Source organism: Mirounga angustirostris, unplaced genomic scaffold (assembly GCF_029215605.1).
Source record: "Mirounga angustirostris isolate CCGP_5_RB_7025 unplaced genomic scaffold, mMirAng1.0.hap1 SCAF_10, whole genome shotgun sequence".
Lineage (NCBI taxonomy): Eukaryota > Metazoa > Chordata > Mammalia > Carnivora > Phocidae > Mirounga > Mirounga angustirostris.
This window is the reverse complement of record NW_026991718.1, coordinates 59818765-59846371: the sequence shown is the minus strand read 5'-3', so window position 1 is coordinate 59846371 and position 27607 is coordinate 59818765. Positions and strand designations below refer to the sequence as shown.

General features: G+C 35.9%; 1 protein-coding gene across 3 annotated transcripts in view; it reads right to left on the bottom strand.

The window, feature by feature from the left end:
- The window catches only part of PUS10 (pseudouridine synthase 10), a 68455-nt gene that overhangs the window by 16956 nt on the left and 23892 nt on the right, over window positions 1-27607 (bottom strand). For 2 of the 3 annotated variants that reach the window (XR_006792523.3, XM_045884938.3), the window contains exons 5-11: window positions 11817-11851; window positions 8327-8438; window positions 6056-6117; window positions 5699-5744; window positions 3448-3512; window positions 1987-2072; window positions 817-942 (exon numbers count right to left, since the gene is read on the bottom strand). Coding sequence is in view for 2 of the 3 variants with exons in the window: in XM_045884938.3 (XP_045740894.2) it covers window positions 817-942; window positions 1987-2072; window positions 3448-3512; window positions 5699-5744; window positions 6056-6117; window positions 8327-8438; window positions 11817-11851 (532 nt within the window). In the remaining variant the exon portion in view is untranslated. Of the gene's footprint in view, window positions 1-816; window positions 943-1986; window positions 2073-3447; window positions 3513-5698; window positions 5745-6055; window positions 6118-8326; window positions 8440-11816; window positions 11852-27607 lie in introns of those variants that run through there. The other variant, XM_064572479.1, reaches the window with a different exon arrangement.

Sequence of the window (27607 nt, the reverse complement as noted above, 5' to 3'; positions counted from 1 at the left end):
TTCTCAATCATCTGCCTGCCTGCCATTCCTAAAGCAGGCCTGTCTTAAGGCTTTTCAGAGAGAAGGTGGATATCTAGTTGGTTCCTCAAAAAAAGTGTTCTAATTATGCTAGGAGACCCACTTCAAAGTAAATCATTATTTACTGCCTACAGTTTTTCCTGATGTACAACATTATTTTCTGCAATTGAAATCTTAGCCCCTTTCCTCTAGTCTAGTCCTAGGTGAAATCACAAGGCTCTATGCTGCCCGTGACCTGACAAACCTATTGAGACAAAGAAAACATAAACCTGACAGGATCGGACTCATCCCACAAACCTGGGCTCATTAATACCTGGAAAATTAAAACACAACATACTATCATTAGGTCATTGTAAAATGGTAGCTGTTGATCTATTTTCTCTAGTCTTGAACTTTATCCCAGGATATTTTAGCAGTTAAGATGGGAGCTAGGCATTTGCCAGTGATTATTCTTGAACAAGCACTGGATGTGGAAGTTGTGTTTTAATTTCCTCATATTCCCCAAAAAGAGGCCAAGTCTGAGGTGTCCCAAGGTCAGAGCTTAAGTACATTCACTTAAAATAGTTTCAGTGGTTTTGCATTTGCCGAGTCATCTTAAGAAAGGAAAGAAATACTTTAAAGAAATCCAGGCCAAGTCAGAGGTGCTCAGGACATGGTGACCCCTGTTCATGGGAAGCTGCCAGGCAAGGAGCCCAGATTTGGTGGTGATTTACAAAATTTAGAAATCCTTCCTGCCACCTCCAAGAAACCTATTCATGAATGACAATGTATTTAAAATATGAATATTATAACACTTACTCTCTGCCTTGAATACTGCCAAAAGGTGATCTGAAATTAATTCTTCCACTGAAGATTCCAGCTTCCTTTCTCCATCAATTATCCAAGGAGTCTGTGGTAAATTCCTGGAATATTTATTATATCTCCCTGCCAAAGAAACATAAGGTAGCCTGGATGGAATGGTATCATTAACACATTAGGATAAAACAACTATTTATTGAGTGCCAATATCCTAGGTGCCATGACACAAAACAATGTTTAGCCTTCAACTAACAACCTAATTTGGGGAGCCCGCACAGATATATAAATAATTAAAAGATTTAAGGTAACAGTAGAAGAGATGGATAAAGACATCATATGAATCATCAAATGAACTCTAAAGGAATGCTCAGTATATTTATTAATCTGATTGGCTGACTGAACAAGTAATATTAAGGAACACACCAAGGACCATTAGAAAAAAAAGAAAACCAGCAACTACTGCTTTTACACTTGATTAATAATACTTTTAATGAAATACACATTGGTGATAATATATTCCAAAGAGTTCAAATACAGGAAATTTTGAAGTTTTTGTAATTTTAAAAAACCCCACAACCCTAACAGAACATGACTCACTGCTTTAAGAATAAAGCTGCACTAATGGCAGGTAGCTTTCATTACCATGGGGCAGGGTATTATAGTTGAGACTAGAGAGCAATTTCATTTCAGGTATTACTGTGAAATAGATGTAGCTTTCAAAACAAAAACTATCTGCTAGATTACCTCTTGGGAAGGTTAATGCAACAATTTTTTTTTTCAGAAGCTCAGTCTTCAGTCATTTTGCAGATGATAAAATTATTTTTTCAAGTTCACTTTCATGCTCTCTGTGGCTAAGTTTCTCCTGATCGGTTTCGGGTCTCTGCATCTACCCATATTTCTATGGGTACTGGCCATCTCTGATGGAAACTATTAAAACCTGAGAAGTGTCATTCCCTTTGGCATGGCATTTTAAATAACAAAACTAAGTGGACCTTAAAAATGCCTATAGAACCTATTTAAAATAAGCTTGGCTATCAGTCCTAATTCTCAAAAGAGGTAACTAATCAGAACCTAATAATAAAAATAAGAAGGAAACAGAGGAGCCATTTGAGTTTTTCAGAAAGGAGAGTAAGTTGACAGTGTAAGTATATTCTAGACTAAATATTTTACCAGCCACAAAAACAGCACCATGAGCACACTCAATTTCAAGAACAGTGCATACAGCCTTTGGTGAGTTTGGAGGACAAGGAAACTGCCTGCAAAACAAAATAAATTTTACAGCTACTATTTTCCAGACATGATATCGAACCACATAACTAGGATGAATCAGCATTGTCTGAGACACACAGAGCCCGAGTCTCATGGACTAAGCCACTCCCTAACTTTAAGTTTCGGAATCATAAAGGTCTTTCAGGCCTCAAGTACGTTTTAATACATAAGAGTGGCACTAAGTAAATCAGGGCTCTGCTACTACCTTTCACTTAGGAGGCCTCATGTTCCCAGATGATAATTTCTAACAACCTTGAGATTTGAGAGAAAAACCCATATTTATGAAGTGGAAGCCTCTCCAGGTTCTTTAGCCATTTTGCTATCCATGAACACTTGGTGCCAGCTTACAAAACCCTTAATCATTCGGGTAAAGTTGGTGTGCAGTGACAGACTAGTCACAGGAGTAAGTCCCACCTGTAGGGAGGGTCTCTGCCATTTTTCTCTCTTTCTCTTTCTCATTCCAACTATGACCTCAGGGCCAGAAAAAGTGGAATGTGACAGACTCTGCCCTTTTAGCTAAGAAACTTCAATCTAACTGAAGACAGGAAAGAGCAATATATGGCTTTACTTTCTGTCTACCATCTGGGAACTTCCAAAGCCATGGACTGGAGTCTACCTGTAAATGACTAGATATGGACTTATTCCAAATGCTTGGCTTGAAAATGTCACAGTTTCCTAAGATGTCTTAACAAAAAAATTACTTAGAAACTCAGGAACTATTGCTTGTAGAGAGTAGCTAACTTTACTTCCTAAAGTTTAATAGAAATATTTCCATTTTCTGAGGCTTGCTTTTAGTCAGTAAAATAAATAAAACCTTCTTCATAGCTTCATTGTTTGAAATTTATTCAACGATATTCTGGAAGGATAACTATGATAATATTTTATTAAATAAAATGAACACAATGAGAATTAAAATATAAGCTTTATTGTATTTCAGCATATTTTAACAAGTGAAGAACTCATGAGCCTTTTTCTCCCTCTTCTGGAGATGGACAATACTCGAAATGCAGAATGAGGGATGTAATGGGACCAGCTTTGGGCTGGAGAGTCAGGAACCCTGGCTCTAAGTCCACTCTATTACCCAGTTGAAATCTTAGGCAAGTCAACTCCCTCAATGTGCTCTTCTAAAGATAAAGAAGTTGGGTTTGATTCATAAATTCAAATATCAGTTTGACAAACATTTATTGAACACTACTACATGCCAGGTACTGTGCCAGGGAGTGGGGATATAACAATGACTAAGACACAATCATCATCCCTGAAATACATCCAGTTTTGTTTTAGAGATAATCCAGATGATCTCTAACGTTCCTTTTATTAGAAAATTCCATGATGCTCCCATGTGTCTATACTTCTACTTACTTGCGGAAATCCTCTTCTTTTATCTTATTCAATGCTTTCATAACTGCCATTCTAGTGAACACTGACTATATAAGGTAAAAATGAAAAGAAAAGACGTTTTATCACCCAGGCAAGAAAACAAGAAAACATTGGAGGTGAAACACAGAACATGGTTGGAGAAATGACATCATTTTAAATCATACTTATAGGACAGAAATACTTAAAAGCTTAAGAAAATAAAACATTAAGCATTCATACTGTCAGTTCTCCCCTCAACCCTCTTTTTCAATTTAGTCTATGTCCATAATAACAGGTAGATCTAGCAGAACAATTTAGCAGCAGGTTGCCAGGCTAAGAGGTAAACAGAGCCAACCAGCATGACCTGGCATCTAGCAACTCAACATCACTCACCAGCCACAGAGAAATTAAACAAATTCACCATGCTGAATAGAAGGGCATCTACAACAAATGTCCCACACTGGGTTTTTTAAGACCAGAAAAGCCAAACCACATCATAGATACACTAGAATGAATTAGTGCATATAAAATGGCTTTACTATGATCAATCACAGTTGTCTCTTCTGTTTGGAGAAATTACGCTTGACTCTAAAGAGGCACATGGAGGCATCTCAACGGTTTATCATCAATGGTTTTCTAAATCATATTTTGGAGAACCCCTAGGTATAGGGTTAAAACTGAAAAATAAGTGCCTATCTGTTAAGATATGAAATCTTAAGCCTGAAAGAATCTCAAAAGGTCATGTAATTTGCTCCCAACAAAAAGGCAGGAAAGCTACATACAACTGTACTACTGGCCAAATGATGTGGTGTCGATGATGCTTTGACAAAAATGTCCTTATTCCATTATTTGGTGCTGGTACTTGTATATTTCCTCAAAGATAACAAAAACTGAAACAAGATCTTCAATATAAATATGGCTACAGGTTATTTGGACAGAGCTTTCCAACTGGTATGGCAAAGCAATAAGCTATAATTGTACCTAAGATGTTGAGCCCTCTAATTCACAAGGGCAGAGGGGCAGGACCTGGACAGAGAGAACTCCCCGGCCCATTGCCTCCAACTTAGAGCAACTTCATTTGTTGACCTCAGGGTGCTGGACAAACATTGTAATGTTCTAGGTGTATCACGATGTGAGAAAGGTGGGAAGCAGTGCTTTAGGCTTTGCCTGCATTTGTAAATTATTTCTGCACAGAGCATTCGACAAATGTTACAAACTCTCCCCCAACACCCACCCCGCACCCAGTTCCAAAAGGCTCGGCAATTAATCAAAGCCAAGAGTAAAGACCAATAGATGTATCTTTGGTAATATGCTTACATTCTTCTTAACAACCATAACAGCAAAATAGATGTTAGTAAAACTAAGAATGCCTGAGTCTCTGCATAAAACCAGCTAGGTATCTGTGGCATGAAATCTTGCCAATATCATTACTTTGCCATTCCCTCCTGGCATAGTAGAAACTAAAAATATATGCTAACTAATTTGCTCATTAATATGAAGACCAGCTCACATCAAATAAAGGGAAGTTTAAATAAAATGTCCTTTTGCAAATGTAGCCTGAAACAGGCCATATTAATTCCGATTGTCCTAAGTAAAATAATTTATTTTGGATTATATTTCTTTTTTTTTTTTTTAATTTTTTTTTTTTTAAGATTTTATTTATTTGCGAGAGAGAGAATGAGAGACAGAGAGCATGAGAGGGAGGAGGGTCAGAGGGAGAAGCAGACTCCCTGCTGAGCAGGGAGCCAGATGTGGGACTCGATCCCGGGACTCCAGGATCATGACCTGAGCCGAAGGCAGTCGCTTAACCAACTGAGCCACCCAGGCGCCCTTGGATTATATTTCTTAAATACCAATTCCTAGAAAATGGATATTAGACAAAAGTTTGGAATGCTAATAATTAACGTGGATTTTCCTCAATGAGTTAATTTGGGGATTAAAACCTAAAAGTTGAATTTCCCCCAAATGGGTAACAGTAACATCACTGAAACACTGGTTCTAAATTTAACAACACCAGGGAAACAACCCAGACAGTGACACAAATATGAGAATGTTTGTGTTATGACTTCCTAGCTAGAGGCAAAGGTATTCAGAGTTGAAAAAAAATTAAAATAAATGTAGCAAATGGAAATATTTAAAGAATGATTCTTAGTATAATACACTGCCAGTATTTCTAACGCATATCATTTTGCTGTTAATCTGAATATTCAGTGCAGACAAAACTCAATAAAGAATAAAAAGGAGAAATCCTTACCTGTTTGTTTTTGGCTGGCTTGAAGCAATCTGGGCATATTGCACGTCTAAGTAAAATTTAAGTTAATAAAAAAAGTTAATGAGTTTATTTTGGGGTGAATATAATTCAAATATATTTCATATATTTTAATATATATGGCTGCTAAACTCAATATATCAAGAGCAGACAAAATGAATCCCTATACCAGCTCTACTGGTATGCCTACACCCTTATATTAGACAGCACATTTTAAACCTACTAACAGACATGACAAGTTCTGATATGCTCATTACAAAGAGGAGGAACACTGTTTCATGAAAACCAAAAAAGCATTAACAATGTTACACAACTGACATTGTTGTTTATGTAGCAACTTACAGGAAGTGGCAATCCTCAACTGTTTCTGGGTGAGCAAAGACCACACTCACTTCAAACAAGCTCTAAAAATTATAAAGACAGTTTAAAAATGAGCAAAAGGAAACCAACATCTAACCACTTATGAATGGAAATAGAAATTAATTCTCAAAGATTGGCTCACAAACAGTGGCAAGGAAAACTGAAAATACTACTGTTCTCAAATCAGCTTGTGCATGGGGCAGCTGGAAAGGAAATAGTTTTGTTTTTTGGCTTTTTTTTAATTTCTAAAGCTCAATCACTAGTTATTCTACCAAAAAAATTTTTTAACAAATTTTAAAATAAATTTGTATGATTTTTATACATGTATATAAATTCAATGTGAAGATGAAAGAGAATTCAGGGAATTGGAAAGAGATAATTGTTCCTATGATTACAATTATTAGCAAGGCAAAAGCGTTTTATTCACATGCTTAAAATCTCTGTGGGAGCCTTTATTTTTTATTATTTATTTTGTGGCACTTTACTCAAACTTCTTAGTGGATTTGAGTTTTAAAAGCCTGGTGATGGGTATTGAGGAGGGCACATGCTGCATGGAGCACTGAGTGTTAGGCACAAACAATGAATCATGGAACACTACATCTAAAACTAATGATGTAATGTATGGGGATAATATAAGAATAAAAAAATTTAAAAAAGAGAGATCTTAATTTTTATTATAAAAATGATACATACAAATTATAAAATAATCAAAAAGAATGGATTTTTAATCCCACACCACTGAGGTAGAACATAGTAATAGGTGGTTTCCTTCTAGCCATTTTTATGAATATAAACATAAATGTATATACTTCTTAGGATATTAAACATACTTTTAGAAAATTGCTTTATTTAATTAATATTATGTGTGGACATCTTTTCATCTCTTCAGCTCCAGGGAGTGTTGGATGTTTAAGTTGTAAACTTTTCCATTATTAAAAAATGCTATAATGAACATCCTTGCATACAAAAAAAAAGCACAATTTCATACTCTATGTACATTAATCTTCACAGAGAACAAAATTCCACATTGAGAAAAATGATAAATGCCATACCATGTAACAATTTTATCTTTTTTATTGAGTATTTCTGTATTTACTGACTGCATTGGATTGTCAACAGCATATTAGCTTCTCTAGAATCACAACACTGAATAGCCAAATTTTTTTTGCTCTCTAATTTACACAGTAAAATTAAAATTACAAGACATTGCTTTTACTCAAGAAAACTTCACTCATTCTGAATCTATTAGAACATTGTTGCATCTTTTGTTTTCTATTTTCTGTTCTCATTAATTCAACATGTAAAATTACTTATGCTTCAAAACTGAAGTTTGAGGTAAAAATATTTTGCATCAATGACTTCTCTAATTTCCAAAGTACTTTCATTACCTCATTTCCCCTCGGTATATGTGTGAAGTGGTTTTATTCTCTATTCTGTCAGTATTCAGTTTAAAGGAGAGAGTTTATTCTTACTAACAGAAGGAAACAGAGCTATATAATTCTGAATGGTAAAAAATTTTTTTAACTATTTAGCTTTGAAAGATGGTTTTGTGATTTTACTTGAATAGGGGTGTGTCTGATATTCAGGGAATTTCCTTCAAGCAAAATCATGAAGCAATGAAGTCATACTATAAAAATCTAATTTAAGATGAGCTGGGAATATATCTTGTTGAGCTCTTTCCTAAAATTTAGTCCATTCTGGAGACTGAGGCAAGGTCCATTATGGAACAGGGGAGATGGCTAGGTGTTCTGGTTTCAAAGGCAGTCTTTGCCTAAAATTAAATAGAGGGACTTGAGATATAACAAAGTGGGATAGGTTGAACCCATGCTCACTATAGTTGATTGATTGTACCTGAAAACAAGATTAGCCCCAGATAACTGAATTTAAATAGTCTAGAGTTGGCTCTATACTTATTCACAGTTACTTCTATATTGCTTGGTATCAGTACATGTGTCTCTCCAATTAAACTATAGACATATTAAAGGCTTAGATTCATTTCTAATCTTTTCAAGTCAATTATGGTATACTACATTTGTTACACTCATAAATGTCTTAGATCATAAAGAAGTCTTAAAAAAATAAAATCTTTCTCAATTTAAGACTGTTAGAAATTAGTATTTTAAAAGCTTAAAAATTCTCCATTGGGTTATTTAAAGAGAAGATTATTTTGGCTAATCAAAACTCTACCATATAATGAAGTAAAACTGGTAAAACCAGAGAATGAAATTAACAATGCCGACGATGACCCAATACCTTTCCATCAATGGGAACACCCAGTTCCTCTGAAAACAGGGGGTGAGTTATCCATTTGTAGGCTTCTTTTAGCTGAACTATATCATTTCTTCCCAGCGACAGACTCTGTTTTCTGAATAACATAAAAATTAATTCACTGAAATGGAAAACTTTACTTTTTCTGCTAAAGGAAAGAATTTATGCAATTATTTAAAAATATTTATTGAGTGCCTACTATGTCCCAGGCACTTTTTACACACTGGATAGAAAGCAGAGAATAAGCAGACAAAAATTCCTCAGCTCATGGACCTTAAAGTCTAGTAGAATCAAAAAACAGCTTTTTAAAATGGTATATAAGACAGTTTTTAAGCTTCAAAGACAAAAGTATACTAATAAGTTTTTCTGAACTACCATTGCCAGATTCCAGGGTTATAGGTCAGAAGACAGAAAGATGGAATAGAAGGGATTGTTTATTGCTCAGGAACAATAAAACTGTGTATTACAATAATCTCATCCAGACTAAAAATTTTTACATCTACTCTCTTCCTAATAATGGGGTTTACTTTTGGGAAATCAACGTAAAAGCTATACTTTAGTGCTAAAGATGAAACATTAAATCCTAAAGTATCAATGTGCTGAAATGCTTGTCACTTTAATATCAGAAAAATGTCTGAATAAAAATCTGACATTCCCCCCAAATCTACTCATGAGCCAATAAATAGGTTTCAGGAAGTCCCAGTTATGATCTCTAGCTTTTAGTTTGTAACCTAAAATTGTTATAGAAAGGAACTGAAGGGGGTGCCTAGTTGGCTCAGTTGGTAGAACATGCAACTCTTGATCTCAGGGTCATGAGTTCAAGCCCCATGTTGGGCATGGAGCCTACTAAGAAATTTTTAAAAAAGAAAGGAACTTAAATAAAAAGAAAGAAAAGCATGTATGGTATGATATTATTAAAACTGCTTTGCTATGCTGAGAATACTATGATATCACTAATGAATTAACAAGCCCACACCATTCAAATCAGTCTTATGAACTACAAATCAGTTTTATGGCTATATACAGGGCTGCTTTTAACAAGAGATGTTAGGACCAACTTGTGAATCATTTCTTCTATGTCCAATTTTCACTGATAGAAATGACTACTTATATCAAACATTCGTTGTAATTTAATTCTTAAAGACAAAAAGACACTACTAACTGCAGGTAGAAAATAAAAAATAATTTAGCTAATGGCTAAATTTAATTGATCTAAAAAACATATAAAGACGACTTTCCTCTAAGAATACAAATTATGAAATGGTTGATGTACACATTCTATATCCAGCTGAGAGTGTAACTGGTTACACAGAATGCTTTCATATGCTTTGGGATTGTGGTTTAACAATAAAAAACTCAGATAAACCCTACATCTGACAAAGAATCAAATTACTCTCTACATTCAAGAACTTATTGAAACACTGTTTGAACTTCTTAAACTGTTCCTAATTCTCTGAGTATCAGAAACATTTTAAGTATTTTAAAAGACTATCTTGATATTGTACCAACAGTTTAATGATATTTGCATAAAATAGCATCACAGTTGAAAAGTAATTAATGTTTGAGAACTCATTTTAAAGGATAAAAAGTTGAAATGGAAAACACAAGAATAGAAAACTATTTAAACATTGTTTAGATTCTAGAGAGTACCAAGAGTTGCAGCAAAAAGCAATCCAAAATATGGGTTAAGACATTACTGGTATTTTAAACCCTTCATAGTCTTTGAAATAGATTTAGACATCTTAGTCCAATTAAAAAAAAAAAAAAACCTACAGGTATTTTTTCTTTCCAGATTAAAGAACAGTAGAAAGGGGTTAATAGACATCTTGGAAATCTTAACCTTCTACACAAGGCAAAAATTTAACACTTAAAATGCCAGATTTTTAATCCTGCAAATTCAATGTGCCTTAATAACTTTTCTAATATAATTTAGGGTAAATGTTTTCACAGAGGTTCTTAGCATATGCCTGATGGTCCTTTAGAGGCATTAGTTGTCACTGAGGTAAATTCAGTCCCAACTGAGTACTTAGTAACTGCATTTCCCTCTCTCCTGTGTCAGATAACTACTGATGAGGATGTCAACTGCAACCACTTTTTCTATAGATACAATATGACAACCATTCCAGAGGAAAGATGAGCCAAAATATCCAAGCACGATTAATTTTTCTAAATTCCTTGAATCAATTCTTTAATGATTTTTCCACAATATTTTGAATGTAGAATGAACTACGGATACTGAGGGAAAAGATTAGTATTCTGTATTTCTTCTGTGCCAATATCTCTATATTGAACAGGATCTTTTGGAAGAGCTAAGCTTAGTTTAAAATTCTTCAATAAAGAATAACAACAGCAACTCACAACCAATGTGGATGGAAACTGGAAACATTTAGAAAATAGCATGCCTTGACTGTGCTAAAAATTTATCAAACATAGGATCAAATTTTATTATGCCAGAATCACAAGCATTTGAGACTAATTTAACATAACCTAACTAAACCCCAAAACCTTTGCTAGATATACAGCTATTACCCTTTCAGAAAAGCAGATGTGAAAAAAAAAAAGGCCAAATCAATTACTTTTTTTATAAATCACTTAACCAAATATAAGATTCAAATACAGAAATCTATACTTCTCTTTGTGCTTTTCTCTCCAAAGTGCACAGGAAACTTAAGTAGTCATGTGGCCCTTTTTATATTGGTATAGAATTTTTAGTTTCAAAATCCAAAAAAGGTCTGGAAAATTAAAGACTTTTTTTTTTCTTAAACCAGTTGGCAAACAAACACTGACTTGAACATGTGAGGCTGTTTAGAGACTTTGTGTATCAAACTTAATGTGAATATTTATGTTTCACTGCAGAATTTCACTGCAGAAATCAAACACATTAATGTGTTTGATTATAGAGTACCACCTCAGACCATGGAGGGGAGGGGTATGTTATATATGGTATTTATCACCATATTACATTTCTAAAATCTAAAAAAATTCTAAATTCCAAAACACATTTGGTCCCCAAGGGTTTCAGATAAAGGACTGTGGACCTATGTTTTACACGTTTTATCTATGTATAAACTCACTGTTGTTCTGCTTTAAATAGGATTTTACTTTGTATCTTTTATAGTATAGTTTATAATTTAGTTTCTAAGACTAGTATAAAATTTATTCTTTTATAATAGCTTGCCAAGCTACATTATATAAGTGCCTAATGTAAAAATATAAAATACGTATTTACATTCAATGTTAAATCTACAAAAAAATGAATCCATTTTAATAGACTACTAATAATATGCCATGCCAATAAACTAATTTAACAAGGTTGACACCCAAATTCATATAATAAAATTTTTCTCTTTCTTTCAATTTCTCTAGGAGCTAGTGAAGTCACTCTAAAAAAAGAGATAGTAGTAGTAAAAGCACTTTAAGAATCAGGTAGCTTATATTTAAATGGTAGAACAAATTCCCCACCTAAATTACTTACCCCATTTCCTGTTTTACCAGCAACCATGCAGCATGCTGTAGGCAATTTAGTCACACCCAGAAGAAGAGAAAAGGGGAAAAATGTTCATTGAAATGAAGTTCCAATATCATTACTAAAGTGCTTAACTAATTTGCTAATCAAACTCTCCTTTTTAGGGGAGGACTTAGTGTTCAGAAATGTGGCAATGACCTCATTCTCATTTAAAATCAGAAATGAGGTAAGATGCCACTTTGCAGTGCTGGGTTGCTTGTGGCCTAGGAACAGATTTCTATCTCATTAATGAGGTATAAGTGTTTAACATGAGTAGCTCACTTTTTTTCTTAAAGTCTCTTAGTATTTCACAGAGGAAGGCCAAAAGTGAACGAAGACCTACTATGTCCCCCAGAACTGAAGGCCTCAGTTTTTTTGTTTTCATTTTTTTAATAGGGCTACCACATTTTTAACTCTAATTAATGATGTCCACATGTAAGTGTTTAGAAGTAAAATGTACCAACATCTGTAACTCACTTCAGAATACAACAAAAACTAAGATGGGTGGATGGATAAACTGATGACAAAATACATAATAAAGGAAATACAGAAAAATAGTAACAATTATAGAATCTAGGTGGGTATACGGGTGTTCATTGTACAATTCTTTCAACCCTACTGTATGTTTAAAAATTCTCATAGTAAAATGTTAGAGAAAATGTTCTGGGAAGAATTAATAAAAAACTTAAAAAGTTGCTAAAATGGAGATAACATTCACAATTATGGTTGTTATAAGGATTAAATTAAATTCATATAAAATGCTTTACATAGTAAGTGTGTGATACTAAGATTTCTCAGTTTGCCAGTAGGCTCCCAAAGCTGTCACTTTACAGAAAGCTAATGACATGTCCTATCTCATTATATAGCATTTTGTGAATATGACAGAAGCATACATGTGTAAGTCAATAAAATACCATATGTAGTCTCTGCATCCGCCTGTCACAAAAGTGGCCATTCATTATCGCTCACATCTACCTCAAGACCTGCCCCCCCCACACATGTTACAGTTCATATGTAGAATCCTGTCCTTTTAAACTTCAAATGACCAGTGAGGCACTAGATACCTTTAAAGACTTATTTGGAAATCTTAGGTGTATTACATTGTTCAGACATGAGTCAAGCAGAATAAATTAATTACTGGCCAAGTAAGAACTAGAATTGTTCCCAATGCCTAAACATCTCATCAGTACCTTCTGATTCAGTAGTTTGTTTACTTTGCTAGTTCAACCTAATGCCACTGACAGCACGACAAGACCCCATCCTTCTTTCCTCCCATTTATGCAAGCCCTCTTGGAAAAGTATAGGGGCATGGTAAAATACACCAATTACTAGGAGTCAGGAGACCTAGTTTTAGGCTTTACCAAATTTCTGGCACTCAGTTTCCTAATGGGTAAAATGAAAGAGTTACACTAAGATGAATGTAACTTAAACTATTCTGGGTGGCTAGAGGTTATCATTAATGGGCATTAGTATACTATTTTGGAATAGAGGCTATTAAGACTTGTAGGACTTTAAGATCATAGAAAAAAGTGAAAAATGATCTCCCAAAGCTGAAACCTTATAGTCCATATTGCCCCACCTTCCTCCAGCCTCCATACTTTAAGAGATCAATAAATACTTGTTTTCTCATCCAAAAAGGGATATTAATACTCCCCTTGAAGGGAGACTGTGGGGATTCAATGAAGTTGTATATGTAAAGAACCAAGTAAGATTCCTGGCATGTACTTAACAAATAGTAACTACTATTGTCATTTTTGAATTAAAACCTTAACTGCAATTCACAAATGATAAAATTATTATCCCTTTTTTCCCCTTAAAGATTATTTATTTGAGAGAGAGAGCAAAGCGAGCGAGAGAGAACATGAGTTGGGGGGGAGGCAGGGGCAGAGGGAGAGAGAGAAGACTCCTTGCTGAGCAGAGAGCCCAACGTGGGGCTCAATCCCAGGACCCTGGGATCATGACCTGAGCTGAATGCAGACGCTTAACCGAATGAGCCACCCAGGTGCCCCAAATTATTATCCCTTAAAAGATTTACAAGACTTGGGCGCCTGGGTGGCTTAGTCGTTAAGCGTCTGCCTTCGGCTCAGGTCATGATCCCAGGGTTCTGGGATCGAGTCCCACATCGGGCTCCTTGCTTGGCAGGAAGCCTGCTTCTCCCTCTCCCACTCCCCCTGCTTGTGTTCCTGCTCTCGCTATCTCTCTCTCTGTCAAATAAATAAATAAAAAATTAAAAAAAAAAAAAGATTTACAAGACTTGATTCCTTTCCCTCACTTCCCAAACTGCTCTCCTATAGATAGTCCTGAACTTTTCTCATCAATGAAATCCTCATGGGTATCTAAGCTATAGAGAATTATTTGTCCATTCTTTAAGGGGACTCAGGTTCTTCTATTCTTTTTTAGTGACCTTTTTCTCTCCTCTTTTGAAGCAAATTCTGTTTTCTATAGTCACTTTCAGGTGATGCCATCAAATCTGCAATGTCCTGCCATCCTCTGATTATAAAGTAGGGCAGAACTGGAGGTTGCCAAGGGAAACCAGATTACCATGTGTAACATATAAAATTAAATCAAATGTCTTCACTACCTGAGATTTGCTAAAGGGTTTTTCCTTCCTAATCCTCTGCAGGCTTCCTGCTCAAGCATGCCAGCAGGTTGGACAGAACTAATCACATAGCAGGGGCTGGAAGGCTGAATCCCAAAGAAGTCAGTGTTGCTCAATTATTCAATTTTTACTACATGCTAATAATGTCCTGGACCTGCTTCTGCTGAGGAAGAAAAGTACATTTTTCTCTTTCAGGTCACCAAGATAATTTTAATAAATGTTCTATTCCTCAGTGGGAAAAAAATCATTCTCTAGAGTAAGCAATTTAATTCTTCCTCCCCAACAGAACCAAGTGGCATTAAAGTTATCAAGTTTAATCAAATTTGGCACCAAAGGCAATATGTCACCTCCTGAAAATTCAGGAACCACACAACTTAATCCTGGACTCTGCTTTCACGTTATTGGAGAATTCTAGGCAAGCGCTAAATAGAGCAGTTGAATAACCTGCTTGCTAAAGTGCTTGTGTACTCTGGTAACACACACTCACACACACACACACACCATGGAAAGTCTATGCCTGGGAATGGCTTTAGAGCTTAGAGTTCTGAGCACCAAACAATGAGTGTGTGTAACAGTAGGGTCAGAAATTGAGGCTGACTTAAGCAGAGGTGGCAGGAAGGAAGGATGAGAATGAGAGGCATTAAAAATGGCATGTTGGGGAGCTACAATTCAGTAAAGCTAGTGCTTAGGGTATATATAATGTGTGCATAAATGTGAGTAGGGGTTCAACAACTAGAGATGAAACTGGAAAGGTCAGTAGGTTTTAAGTGCCGAGCTATGGCATGACTCCAAAGAATGAAACTATAACAGAACAAGTGCCACATTTATGTATATGTAAAGTCCCATGGCAGCACAAAGAATGGATACCATTTGATGTTTTGACATTTGATCTTGTATAATTCATCAAGTCACAATATAACCATCATCTGCACACTATTTTTCTTACATGGTAGCTTAAGAAGAAAATAAAATAGTTCTTATACCAAATTACTTCATTATCATACATGGGAAAATATACTGTGGGGATAGAGAGGAGTACAGAGCTTTAAGAGATAACAGAGACAGACTGCCAGGACTTGGTGACCAGCAGTGATACTATGGTTTCTAAATTACCACTACTGCCCCTTTTTTTTTAAGTTTTTATTTATTTGACAGAGACAGCACAAGCAGAGGGAGCAGCAGGCAGAGGGAGAAGCAGGCCCCCCGCTGAGCAAGGACCCAGGACCCCGGGATCATGACTTGAGCGGAAGGCAGATGCTTAACCAACTGAGCCACCCAGGCGTCCCACCACTAATGCCCTTTTTAAAACTCTAAAATCTTTTGAATCCTACACATCTCCTGTACTCATTTATAACAACAAAGATAATACAAATACAGACTTGTAACAACAGGAAAATGACAACAGTTGTGTGGGCAGCTAGTGGTAGAGACCCTTGCTCTCTCTTCTCCCAACACACACAGACACACACACACACACACACATTTATGTCTTCTACTTGCACACAAATCGGCACCTGAGAAGTAGGCTCAACAATGAGGTCAGTAACGACAGTCACTCTTCTTTCCTCTTCCCACCCAGCATGCCTGCCCAACCTTTCCTTCTCCCCCTCCCCCTCGCCCAGCCTGCTACAACCATGAGTATCTGCCTCACCAGGGCCCGCTCCTCACTTTGTATCAGGTTTGGTGTCAGGCGTGGTGGGAGAAAGAGGAAGGTAAGAGAGGCGGGAGGAGAATGCATGCCTATAACCATTGCTGGACTCCACCACGTAGCTGAGGTAAAGACTCCTCGCCCACGTCTCCTCAGCTCCACCACCTCCCTGCCTCAATCTCACTCTTCTTTTCCCGAGTCTCTAATGTCACACCCATGATGTAATGACTAACAGATGGAGTCTGGGTATCTCTTTTGATGAATAAAACATCATCTATGCTTGAAAACCCACCCATATCCTCTACATTATCTTTCCCTACAGGGTTGAGGGGGACATAAACCCTTCTCACTCCAACTTTTCCTACTACTGTTGGTAATACAAACTTTTGGATAGCATTAAAAAGATTGAACTTTTTATTTTTCACATGGCAAGAGGGGGAAAGCAGGACAAATCAGCACAGACAGAATGAATCTGTGGGCCAGATTAGTTGTACAGCTCTACTGACTAGTTCACAGGGGAATTCTATGTCTGAGTTGTAACTTTGTGAGTTGTGAGTTGTGAATTTTAGGAAGAGAACTTCTATTGTATTTTCTAATATTCTAGGTGCTGATGTTCACCTAGCTCTGAAGGATTTAATCGGAAATAATCACAAGAGGAAATTCTATGGGGATGGGAAGGTGGGGTAGGAATGGAGGTGGGAAGCGGGATCAGAAAAGGCAGAACAGCTGCAATGAATGAAAGGCTCTGGGATAGACATGAAGAGAGAGATCACTCATGTGTGGAATCTAAAGTCTAAAAAAAACCCAAATGAATGAACAATCAAAAAGCAGAATGAGACCTACAAATACAGAGAACAAACTGATGGTTGCCGGACGGGAGGCGGGTGAGGGATGGAAAAATAGGGGAAGGGGAGTGGGAGATACAGCCTTCCAGCTGCGGAATGAATAAGTGACAGGAATAAAGAGTACAGCATAAGGAATAGAGTCTTATATCACAGTCATATATAATATCATTATACTGTAAGAGTGATGTATCAGAACAGAAGGTAGCTACACTAGTGATGAACATAGCATCATGTATAAACTCATCAAATCACTACACTGTACACCTAAAACTAATGTAACATGTGTCAACTATTCTCAAATTTAAAAATTGAATAATAAAAAAAAAGATATGGTTCAGTCTTGTTCTTTAGTGTCAGAGAGGATAACTTGGCAACTGAATTTCAGGTAACTCTGGAGTTAATATCAGTGAAACAAAGACATCTCAATGAATATCTGTTAGCAACGGGGTGTGGCAGAGGGGATAAAAATATATTTCCTCCTAGAATCTGATTTTAGAGAACTAGCATCCTCACTGAAATACCAGTTAATGTAAAGTGAACTTGCAGATTCAAGAGACTTCGATGTATCAAAAGCTCAATTTCAAGTCATAAATACAATTTTACTTCAAAATTACTATCAAGAAAAACAGCTTTTAACAGTAAATGTTAAATTTTAGAATACCAAAGAGACAAATTAATTGCTGAGAATCTATTAATTGTTGAAAAGGGTCTCTTCAGTAAATAACTCAAGAATACTATGAAAATAACTATTTAAAAATTATTCCAAGTTATCACAAGAAAATTACAAGACTGAAATCATTCTGTGTGTTGAACTTGATTTGCACTAGATATATTCTTAGGATAACGACTGAATTTTGTAAGAAAAAATTTAGGTATTACTTTTTAAATATGCAAAAGTAATCTGTAATTATAAAATAAAGACTTGTGACTTCAAGGTGGTGGAATAAAGCACTTTCTGTCCGCATCTCCTTTGGGAAATCATCTCAAAATAAGATGGAGAATGACAAACAGAAAAAGAAACTCCATCTATAATGAAAAACAAAAAAATTACTCATCACCCCAACTCTCCATACATGAAGACAAAAAGGGAATGCAGGAGCGGAAAGTGGCAGAGCCCAAGAAGCTGATCCTTCAGTGTTGGCAGAGGGAAGTACTTGCCCCCTGCCAACCCAGCCAAACTGAGGACTGGAGGTGCAAGACAGCATGGGGTGAAACAGGCTAACAGAGGGGGAACCGAGAGACCCCAGGTCCTCTCTCTGACACCAAGCAAGAGGCAATTTTGACTCTGGAGACCAAACTAGAGGGATCTACACTCAGAAGCTCCTGGCAAGCCCTGCAGGGGTTCAGTCGAAGTTTACAGTCTGCCCAGAGACCTGCAAGGTCCTACCCTGTGCTGGGTACTGAGGCAGCCAAAGTTCTACTTCTGTGGACAGAAGATTCGACGATTCATCTTTGGATAAACTGTATGGTTTCTGAGAGAAAACTTTCAGAAAATGACATAGGGTCTCTCCATGTAAAAAGTCAGGTTACTACCTATTCTCCTCCAATAAAACCCAGTCAACAAGCACTACTATCCTGATCTATATAGACGTAACTTTCAATCACTTTTTAAATGCCCTATGCTTAACAATGAGTGGACAAAGATCACTAGTCATTTAGAGAAAATCTTTAAGCTGAAAGGAAGGGAACAAAAAAATAAACACGAAAGTAGAAAAAATAATACATGAATTCCCATTCACCTTTGAGCAGCTTCAAGTTATCAACATTTTGCCAATCTTGTTTTATTTATCTCTATTATCTTTTTTTTTTTTGTAGAGAGAGATGGGCTCCAGTTTTTTTTTGTTTTGTTTTGTTTTGTTTTTTAAAGAAAATCCAATCCTGTGAATACCTTCCAATGGAAACATTTTTAAAAGTGATATTCTTTTTTTTCATTTAATAGCACCTTTTATTTCCAAAAATGAAAGGACAGATTTAATACTGTAGTTAAACCATTACTGTAATCTGGAGGACATGTAGCAGTCAGTTTTCCCAGAGCAAGTCTTTATTTGACACAGACGGATCTAATTGTAAATTTTATTTGTTGATGTTCTTCATTTCTGGCTTTTTAGTGGGTGGCAGGGGACACCCTTGATAAAATTAAGCCTAATACAAGTCTGTCCAAAATGTAGGTAATAACCCTAAATCTTTTCATCATATGCAAGTAAACCAAAATTAAAAATGAGTAAAAATGAATTCAGTTGAACTTAATTTCATAATGTCTTATTACTTTTTTATTTATTCATTTATTTTTATTATGTTAATCACCATACATCATTAGTTTTTTTTTTTTCTATGCAGAACATGCCCTCTTTAATACCCATCACCAGGCTAACCCATCCTCCCACCCCCCTCCCCTCTAGAACTCTCAGTTTGTTTTTCAGAGTCCATAGTCTCTCATGGTTCGTCTCCCCCTCCAATTCCCCCCGCTTCATTCTTCCCCTCCTGCTATCTTTTTTTTTTTTAATATAAGACTGTTGAATCACATCATTAGTTTTTGATGTAGTGTTCCATGATTCATTGTTTGCGTATAACACCCAGTGCTCCATTCAGTACGTGCCCTCTTTAATACCCATTACCAGGCTAACCCATCCCCAAAGTGATATTCTTTACTACCAATTCAACTTAAAATTGAAATGTTTTAGATGTCAATTTAAAAATATGTGAGGGAGTACATAGTTTTTCAAAATTCTTTTAGGGCAGGAGAAGGGTATATAAGCAAAAAAATTTAAAAAGTTACTTATGGCATCTTAGTATAAGCAAACACCATTAGAAATGAAAAAGGGACTAGAACCACATATTTGGAGAAGGTTTGGGGTTTTCCCCCTCATTTTCTTTTATTCTTTTTAAATAACATGTTAGAGGGGTGCCTGGGTGGCTCAGTCATTAAGTGTCTGCCTTCGGCTCAGGTCCTACCTTCTCCCCTCCCTCTCCCACTCCCCCTGCTTGTGTTCCCTCTCTCACTGTCTCTCTCTCTGTCAAATAAATAAAATCTTTAAAAAATAAAATAAAATAAAATAAATAACATGTTAGAAAGTACAAAACATACTGTCATTTATTTTGGAACATAATTTTCTCTGTCTCTTTCCCCACTGTATATTATCTCAACCTCAAAGGTTTTCTGATTCTTCAGCAAAGAAAAGAAGTGGGAGGGCCCCTGGGGGGTAGGGGAGAAGGTAGGACCTCCTTCCTACTACTCACCATTTCTTCCTTTTACTCTAACCACTGGATAGATATAAAATACCACTGTCACTGCTGGGGACTTGGGCAAGACACACTGAATATGGTTCTGAGTGACCACAGCCAATGACAAGTAATTGTGCATGCCCATGTGTGTTAGGCATATATGAGTAAACAAAACAGACATAAGTCCTTGCCCTTGTAAAACTGATAGCCAAGAATCAGAAAACAAGCAAAACAAATAAATAAGTCACATAACTATTTTATGAAATAAATGCAATGTGAAGTGATAAATGCAGTGGAGGAAATTAAAAGAGGAATGGGGAATGGAAGAAATGATTTGCAATTTCAAATAGGGTAGTTGGGGAAAGCCTCACTGAGAAGGCAACGTTTGAAAAAAGATATGAAGACGATGAGGGAATAAGCCATGACTATATCTGAGGAAGAAACATTTTAGACAGAAGGAACAGCAAGCAAAGGCCCTGAGGCAGATGTTTGCCTGGTGTGTTCGATGAATAAACAGCAAGGAGGCCAATGTGGCTGAACCTTGGAAGAAGAGAGAAACAAGGGATGAGTCAAAGAACTGAGGTGCAGTGCTAGGATAGGACCAGTATGAGCTCTTGGAGGCAATTAAAGGACTTTGATTTTACTCCAAGGGAGATGGGGAGCATAGGAGGGTAAGCAAAGGAAGGACTTAAACTGACTTACTTTTTAAAATACTAGGGGACAAGCAAGGAAACAGAGACAGCTGCTACGAGACTATTGTAAAAATCCGGGTATTTGCTCAACCTGTCTATGCACCCTCCACTTCAGGATAAAGGAAATGATTTTGAAAGGTACAGCAAGGAGGATTGGGGTCTTTTCTAGTCTAGGATCTCACTGCCTTCAAACTAACTTTTGCACAACAGTCCTTGGCCCATTTCCTGAAAAAATAACCAGAGGCTTTACCAGGCTATACCTCTGTTCTTGGTCCTGGTCTTGGCCAGTAACTCTATGCCTCACACTGTGCTGGATACCCTTCCAAGAAGGAGCTTCTGGTGCACAGGTGGCAGGAAGGAGGTACTGGGCCTGGGGAATTGGGCCCTGCAGCAGTCTCCATGGGTACGGGCCTTTAGAGCCAGAGGCTCTTGAACAGTCATTATAGACAAGAAGATCAAATAGTCCAGCTCAGTGGAATTGGAGAAGGGAGTGCACTGAGGACAGATGGCTGGTCTTATGCATAGACTGCAGGCCCCCAAAACATACTGGGCATGGGAGGTATAGTGGCCAAAACTCTGTACCATCAAGCTTCAATCTAGGGACACTTCTGAATTCTTACTTTGGGCACAATATGGGTTTCAAGAAATCCAGCATAACCATCAGAGGATGAGATTGGTCTATGAGAGAAACTTCCCTGGGGTAGCCTCCCACCCTTCCTGCTGGGGCTAGGAAACTCTATGCCTTATCCAGGCCTCCTATCTGAAGTCTGCCAGCTCACAAGTCTAAATCATTTCTGTAAACTTGGCCTGTGGACAAAATCAGCCATAAAGAAGACCCAAAACACCAACAAAGCCAGTTCTTTCATCTAAGTTGGGGCTCTGCTCATCAGCACACAAGGAGACACAACAAATATGTAAAAACAAAAGTGCATGCACATATGTATGTGTACATACAGATGCATATATATATATACCTGTACAGTAGAATATTCTATTCAAAGATTTCAAGAATCATAGAAGAGCACATGCATCTTCAAAAAAATGAAATTGTTAAATCTAGATCAGTGGTTCTCAAACAATTTAGTTTCAGGACTCTTTACCTTCTTAAAATTTTTTGAGTACCAAAATAGCTTTGTTTATGCTGGTTATATCTATAATAATTATAATATTAGCAATTAAAACAATGAGCTTAAAAATATTTATTAACTCATTTAAAATTAATAACAAAAGTAATAAATCCATTACCTGTTAACATAAGCATTAAAAACTACTATATTTTTCAGACAAAACAATTTAGTGAGAACAGCTGCATTATGGTACATTTTTGCAATTCTCTTTAGTATATGTCTTAATAAAAGATAGTTGTATTTTCCTATCTGCTTCTCTATTCAATTTGCTGCAACAGTACATAGCACATAGCCTCTGGAAAACTCTACTGCATACTACTGAGAGAATGAGAATGAAAAGGTAGGTATATATTATTATGAAAATACCTTTGACCTCATGGATCCCTTGCAAGGACCCCTCAGGGTCCCTGGACCACACTTGGAGAACTACTTATTTGAATGTAATGGACAATTAAGGGAAATACAAATAATTAAAATTTGACTCAAGAAGGAGGAATAAAACCAAATAACTTTCAATAGAAGAAACTGAAAAAGTAATAAAGATCTACCCTTAGTACCATCTCAAATGGTTTTATAAGTGAAGTCTACCAAAACTTCAAGAAACAAAAACAGATTATTCCTCTGTTATTAAAATTTTCCAAACACAAAAGACAGACTGACAATTTGGGGCACCTGGGTGCCTCAGTCAGTTGGGCGGCAACTCTTGCTTTCAGCTCAGGTCATGATCTCAGGGTCGTGAGATCGAGCCCCATGTCAGGCTCTGCACTCACCAGGAAGTCTGCTTGAAAATTCTTTCCTTCTCCCCTGACCCCCCATCCCCGCTCTCTCTCTCTCAAATAAATAAATCTTAAAAGAAAAAGACTGACAATTCCACAATGCTTACATAACCTAATACACAAACATAATCTAATATATAATCTAATTGCATAATTAATACCCAAACCAAAGATAGCATAAAAATAGTCAATAATATTCAAACAATGAATGACACTGTACTTCACATGTAAAAGTTCCATTTTTAGAAACATTTAATGTATGTATCTGTACAAAGTGAAATAAATGTATAGTGTGATGAACACAACTTCCACTGAAATAACATTAAAAAGATGCAGGGTGCCTGCGTGGCCCAGTCAGTTAAGCATCTGCCTTCAGTTAAGGTCATGATCTCAGGACCCTGGGATCAACCCCACATCAGGCTCCTTGTTCAGCAGGGAGTTTGTTCGTCCCTCTCCCTCTGCCCCTCCCCCCTGCTTGTACGCTCTCTCTCTCTCTCAAATAAATAAATAAATCTTTTTTAAAAGATGCAATAAATTTTTATTTAAAAAGTAGACAACAGACTAGTCTTACTTACATATACACATATGTATGTATATATGTAAAATCTTAATAAAATATTAAGTTAAATTTTTATTAAAATAAAACTAAAAAATGTTTATTTCAGGAAAACAAAAGTTCAACACAAGAGAATATATTCAATTACTTGACTACAATAACAGTTAAAAAGGGAAAAATATAATGATCACAAATATCCACTTCTGATTAAAAAAACTTACCGAAGTTGGAATAGAAACAAACTTCCTTAAATAAAGGGTATCTATTAGGAAAGAGTTAATAATATACTTAATATTAAAATTCTAGAAACATGGGCACCTGGGGGCTCAGTTGGTTAAGCATCTGCATAAAGAGGAACAACAGTACAATTACGACAGGCTTCTCATCATAAAAAACAAAGAACAAAAGATACTGGAACAACATATTTGAAGTGCTGATAGGAAAAAAATTTGTCAACTAAATATTCTATATCCAGTAAAACTAACAAAATTAAAGAAGAAAAAAAGACATTTCAGATAAGCAAAAATTGAGAGACTTCAACACCAGTAGATCTATATTAAAAACAAAAACAAAAACCTTAAGCCCTTCAGGTTGAAGGGAAATGACACCAGACGGTCTATTGTCTACTTTTTTAATAAAAATTATTGCATCTTTTTTAAGTAACGAAGAGCACTAGGAATGCTAAATTTGTGGTAAACATAATAGATATGAATATTGTTTTCTTTCCTTTATTAAAAGATATATGACTGTTTAAGACAAATGTTAACACTGCATTGCTGGGTTAAAACGAGTATAGATGTAACAGATATACAACAATTGCACTAAGGATGGTAAATAGAAATATAATGTTGTAACGTTACTATATTTTACCTGATCGAACTAAGATAAAGATGCTTATTATAGTCCCCGGAGCAGGGGTTGGCCAAATTTTTCTGTAAAGGGCCAGACAGTACATATCTTAGAGGCTTTGCTGGCCATAATGTCCTAGCATACCTACTCAACTCTGTTCTTGCAGTACAAAAGAAGAAAAGCCTAAAATAAACTATGCTCCCACTTTAGGAAGATAGAAAAAGAAGAGCAAATTAAAGCCAAAATAAGTAGAAGGAAGGAAATAATAAAGAACAGAAGTCAATGAAATACAAGATAAATATATAGAGAGAATAAATCAATGAAACCAAATGCTGGTTCTTTGAAAAGGTCAATAATACTGGTAAATCTCTAGCAGGACTGATCACAGGGAAAAAAAAAGACACAAATTACCATTGTCAGGGAATAAGATATTAATCCATAATAAAGGAATATTATGAAAAACTTTATGTCAATAAATCTGACAACTTAGATGAAACAATTTCCTTAAAAGATATGAATTACCAAAAATGACACAAGAAACAATAGGAAACCTGAATAGAGCAGTATCAACTGAAAAAACTGAGTTTGTAATTAAAAAAAAAAATGTTCACATTGTAAAATATCCCAAGAAATCTACACTAAAACTATTACAACTATTTTAAAAAAAAGTTAGGCAAAATTGCAGGTTACAAGGTTATAAAAACCAACTGTAGGGGCACCTGGGTGGCTCAGTCAGTTAAGCGTCTGCCTTTGGCTCAGGTCATGATCCCAGGGTCCTGGGATCGGGCCCTGCATTGGGCTCCCTGCTCAGCAAGGAGCCCGCTTCTCCCTCTCTCCCTCTGCCATTCACCCCAGAGAGCTCTGGCTCTTTCTATCTCTCTGTCAAATAAATAAATAAAATCTTTTAAAAAATGTATTTTTATAGACCAGCAATGAAAAAATTGAAAAATGCAATAAAAATGCAATTCCACTTGTAATAGTACCCAAAACAATGAAATTCTTAGGGATAAATTTTCAAAACGTGTGAAATCTGTACACCGAAGACTATAAACCATTGCTAAAAGAAACTAAAGATCAAAATAAATGAAGAAATAGACCACATTCATGCAAAAGATGTCAAGACATCAATTCTTACCAGGTTTATCTATAAATTCAATGCAATCCCAGTCAAAATTTAAGCAAATTAAAAAAAAGAAATTGACAAGCAGATTCTAAAATCTGTATGGAAATGCAAAGGACCTAGAATCACCAAAGTAAATTTTAAAGAGAATATAGCTCAAAGATTTATGCTATTTTCATAAAGACAGTACAGTATTGATATATGGATGCACCAATATATCATTGGAATTGAACAGGGAGTAAAGAAATACATATATAAATATATACATATGGTCAGTTTATTTTCTACAAAGGTAGCAAAGAAATCATGGGGAAAAAAAGGTTTTTTCATCAGATGGTACAGACAAGAAAAGAAATACAAACATCAACTTTTACCTTACAGTATATAAAAAAATTTAACTCAGGGGGTGCCTGAGTGGCTTAGTTGCTTGGGTGTCTGCCTTTGGCTCAGGTCATGATTCCAGGGTCCTAGCATCAAGCCCCGCATCATCGGGCTCCCTGTACAGTGGGGAGTCTGCTTCTCCCTCTTCCTCTGCCTTCCCACCCACCCCACTCATGTTCTCTCTTTCTCAAATAAATAAATAAATAAATAAATAAATAAATAAATAAATAAAATCTTTTAAAAAAATTAACTCAGAATGGGTGATACAGATATAAACATAAAAGCTATAAGGAAGAAAACTTTTAGAATAAAACATTGGAGAAAATCTTTGCAAACCTGCAACATACAAAGATTTGTTAGCTAGGACACAAATAACATGAACCATAAGAATAAAAAGCTGGTGAAGTAGACTTTATCAAAAGTATAAACTTCTCTTTGACAGATATCATTAAGAAAATTAAAGAACAAGCCACAACATGGGAGATAATATTTGCAAAACATATATACATCTTAAGGATTTGGATCTAGAATATATTAAGAACTGTTACAACTCAATGAAAAGACAACCCAATTTTTTTAAATGGGCAAAAGATTTGACAAAGTCAAATGTGAAGAGACTTCACAAAGATACATGAATGGCAATTAACCACATGAAAAGACACTCAACATTATTAGTCATTAGGAAAATAAATACACAATCTCTACACACCCACTAGAATGGCTCAAATGTAAGAAAGTGAGAATACTAAGGGTTGCCAAGGATGTGAAGTAACTACAATAGTGACATAACTAACTACTGGTGGAATATAAACTGGTAAATCCACTTAGGAAAACTGTATGGCAGTTTCTCATAAGATTAAACATATACCTACCGTATGACTTAGATATTACATTCTAAGGTATTTATTCAAGAAAGATGAAAACATATATCCACACAAATAATTACACATAAAAATTGTACAGACTGGCTTTATTCATAATAGCCAAACACTGTAATGCATGGATGTGTAGGGATGCTAGATATGGTTGATTAATGCTGTTAATATAGTTAATATCATTATGTCTAATTGGTTTGAGGTGGAAAAAGCAACAATCTTTTTAATATCATTTTGAGTTAGAGCACAGATTGCTATAAATAATGTGATGATAGCTCCTAGGCAGAGTGTTAATGTTTGAATGGCTTTGTTGTTTTCTATTAATGGGTAGAAACAGATTAGTTTCCACCTGCTGCAAATATTGTACTTGAATAAAGTAGGGCTGACACGGGTGTAGGGCCGTCAATGGCTGAGGGAAGTCATGGGTGAAGGCCAATTTGGGCAAATTTGCCAGTTGTACTAAAAAAAAAAGTCCAATTGTGATTAACGATGTGATTAACATGGTTAAAGTTGAGTTTAAATATTTGTTGAAAATCTCATGACTTTAGGTTGAATCATGCTATTGATATAATAAACGCAACATCTCTGATGCAGTTATATAGAATAGTTTGGAGGGTGGCAGTGTTTTAATCTGTTCAGCCGTGTTATTATCTGATTAGTAGAAATGACATAATTCCTACTCCTTCTCATCTGATGAAATGTTGGAAGAGCTTGTTGGCAGTGACTAAGATTAGAATGGTAATAAGGATATAAGTATTTGAAAAATTGGTTAATATTGGGATCTGAATGTATATATCATATAGAGAATTCTATAATTGACTATTATAACAAAATGTGCTACTAGTAGAAATATTATTGAGAAATAATCTAGTTTATTATTTTTTTAAGATTTTATTTATTTGAGAGAGAGAGAGAGAGCACATGCAAGAGTTCACGAGGGCAGGGTGGGGGCGGGAGAAGGAAAAACAGACTCCCCGCTAAGCAGGGAGCCCAATGTGGGGCTCAGTGTGGGGCTTGATGTGAGGCTCCATCCCAGGACCCCGGGACTCTGGGACACCGACCCCAGCCAAA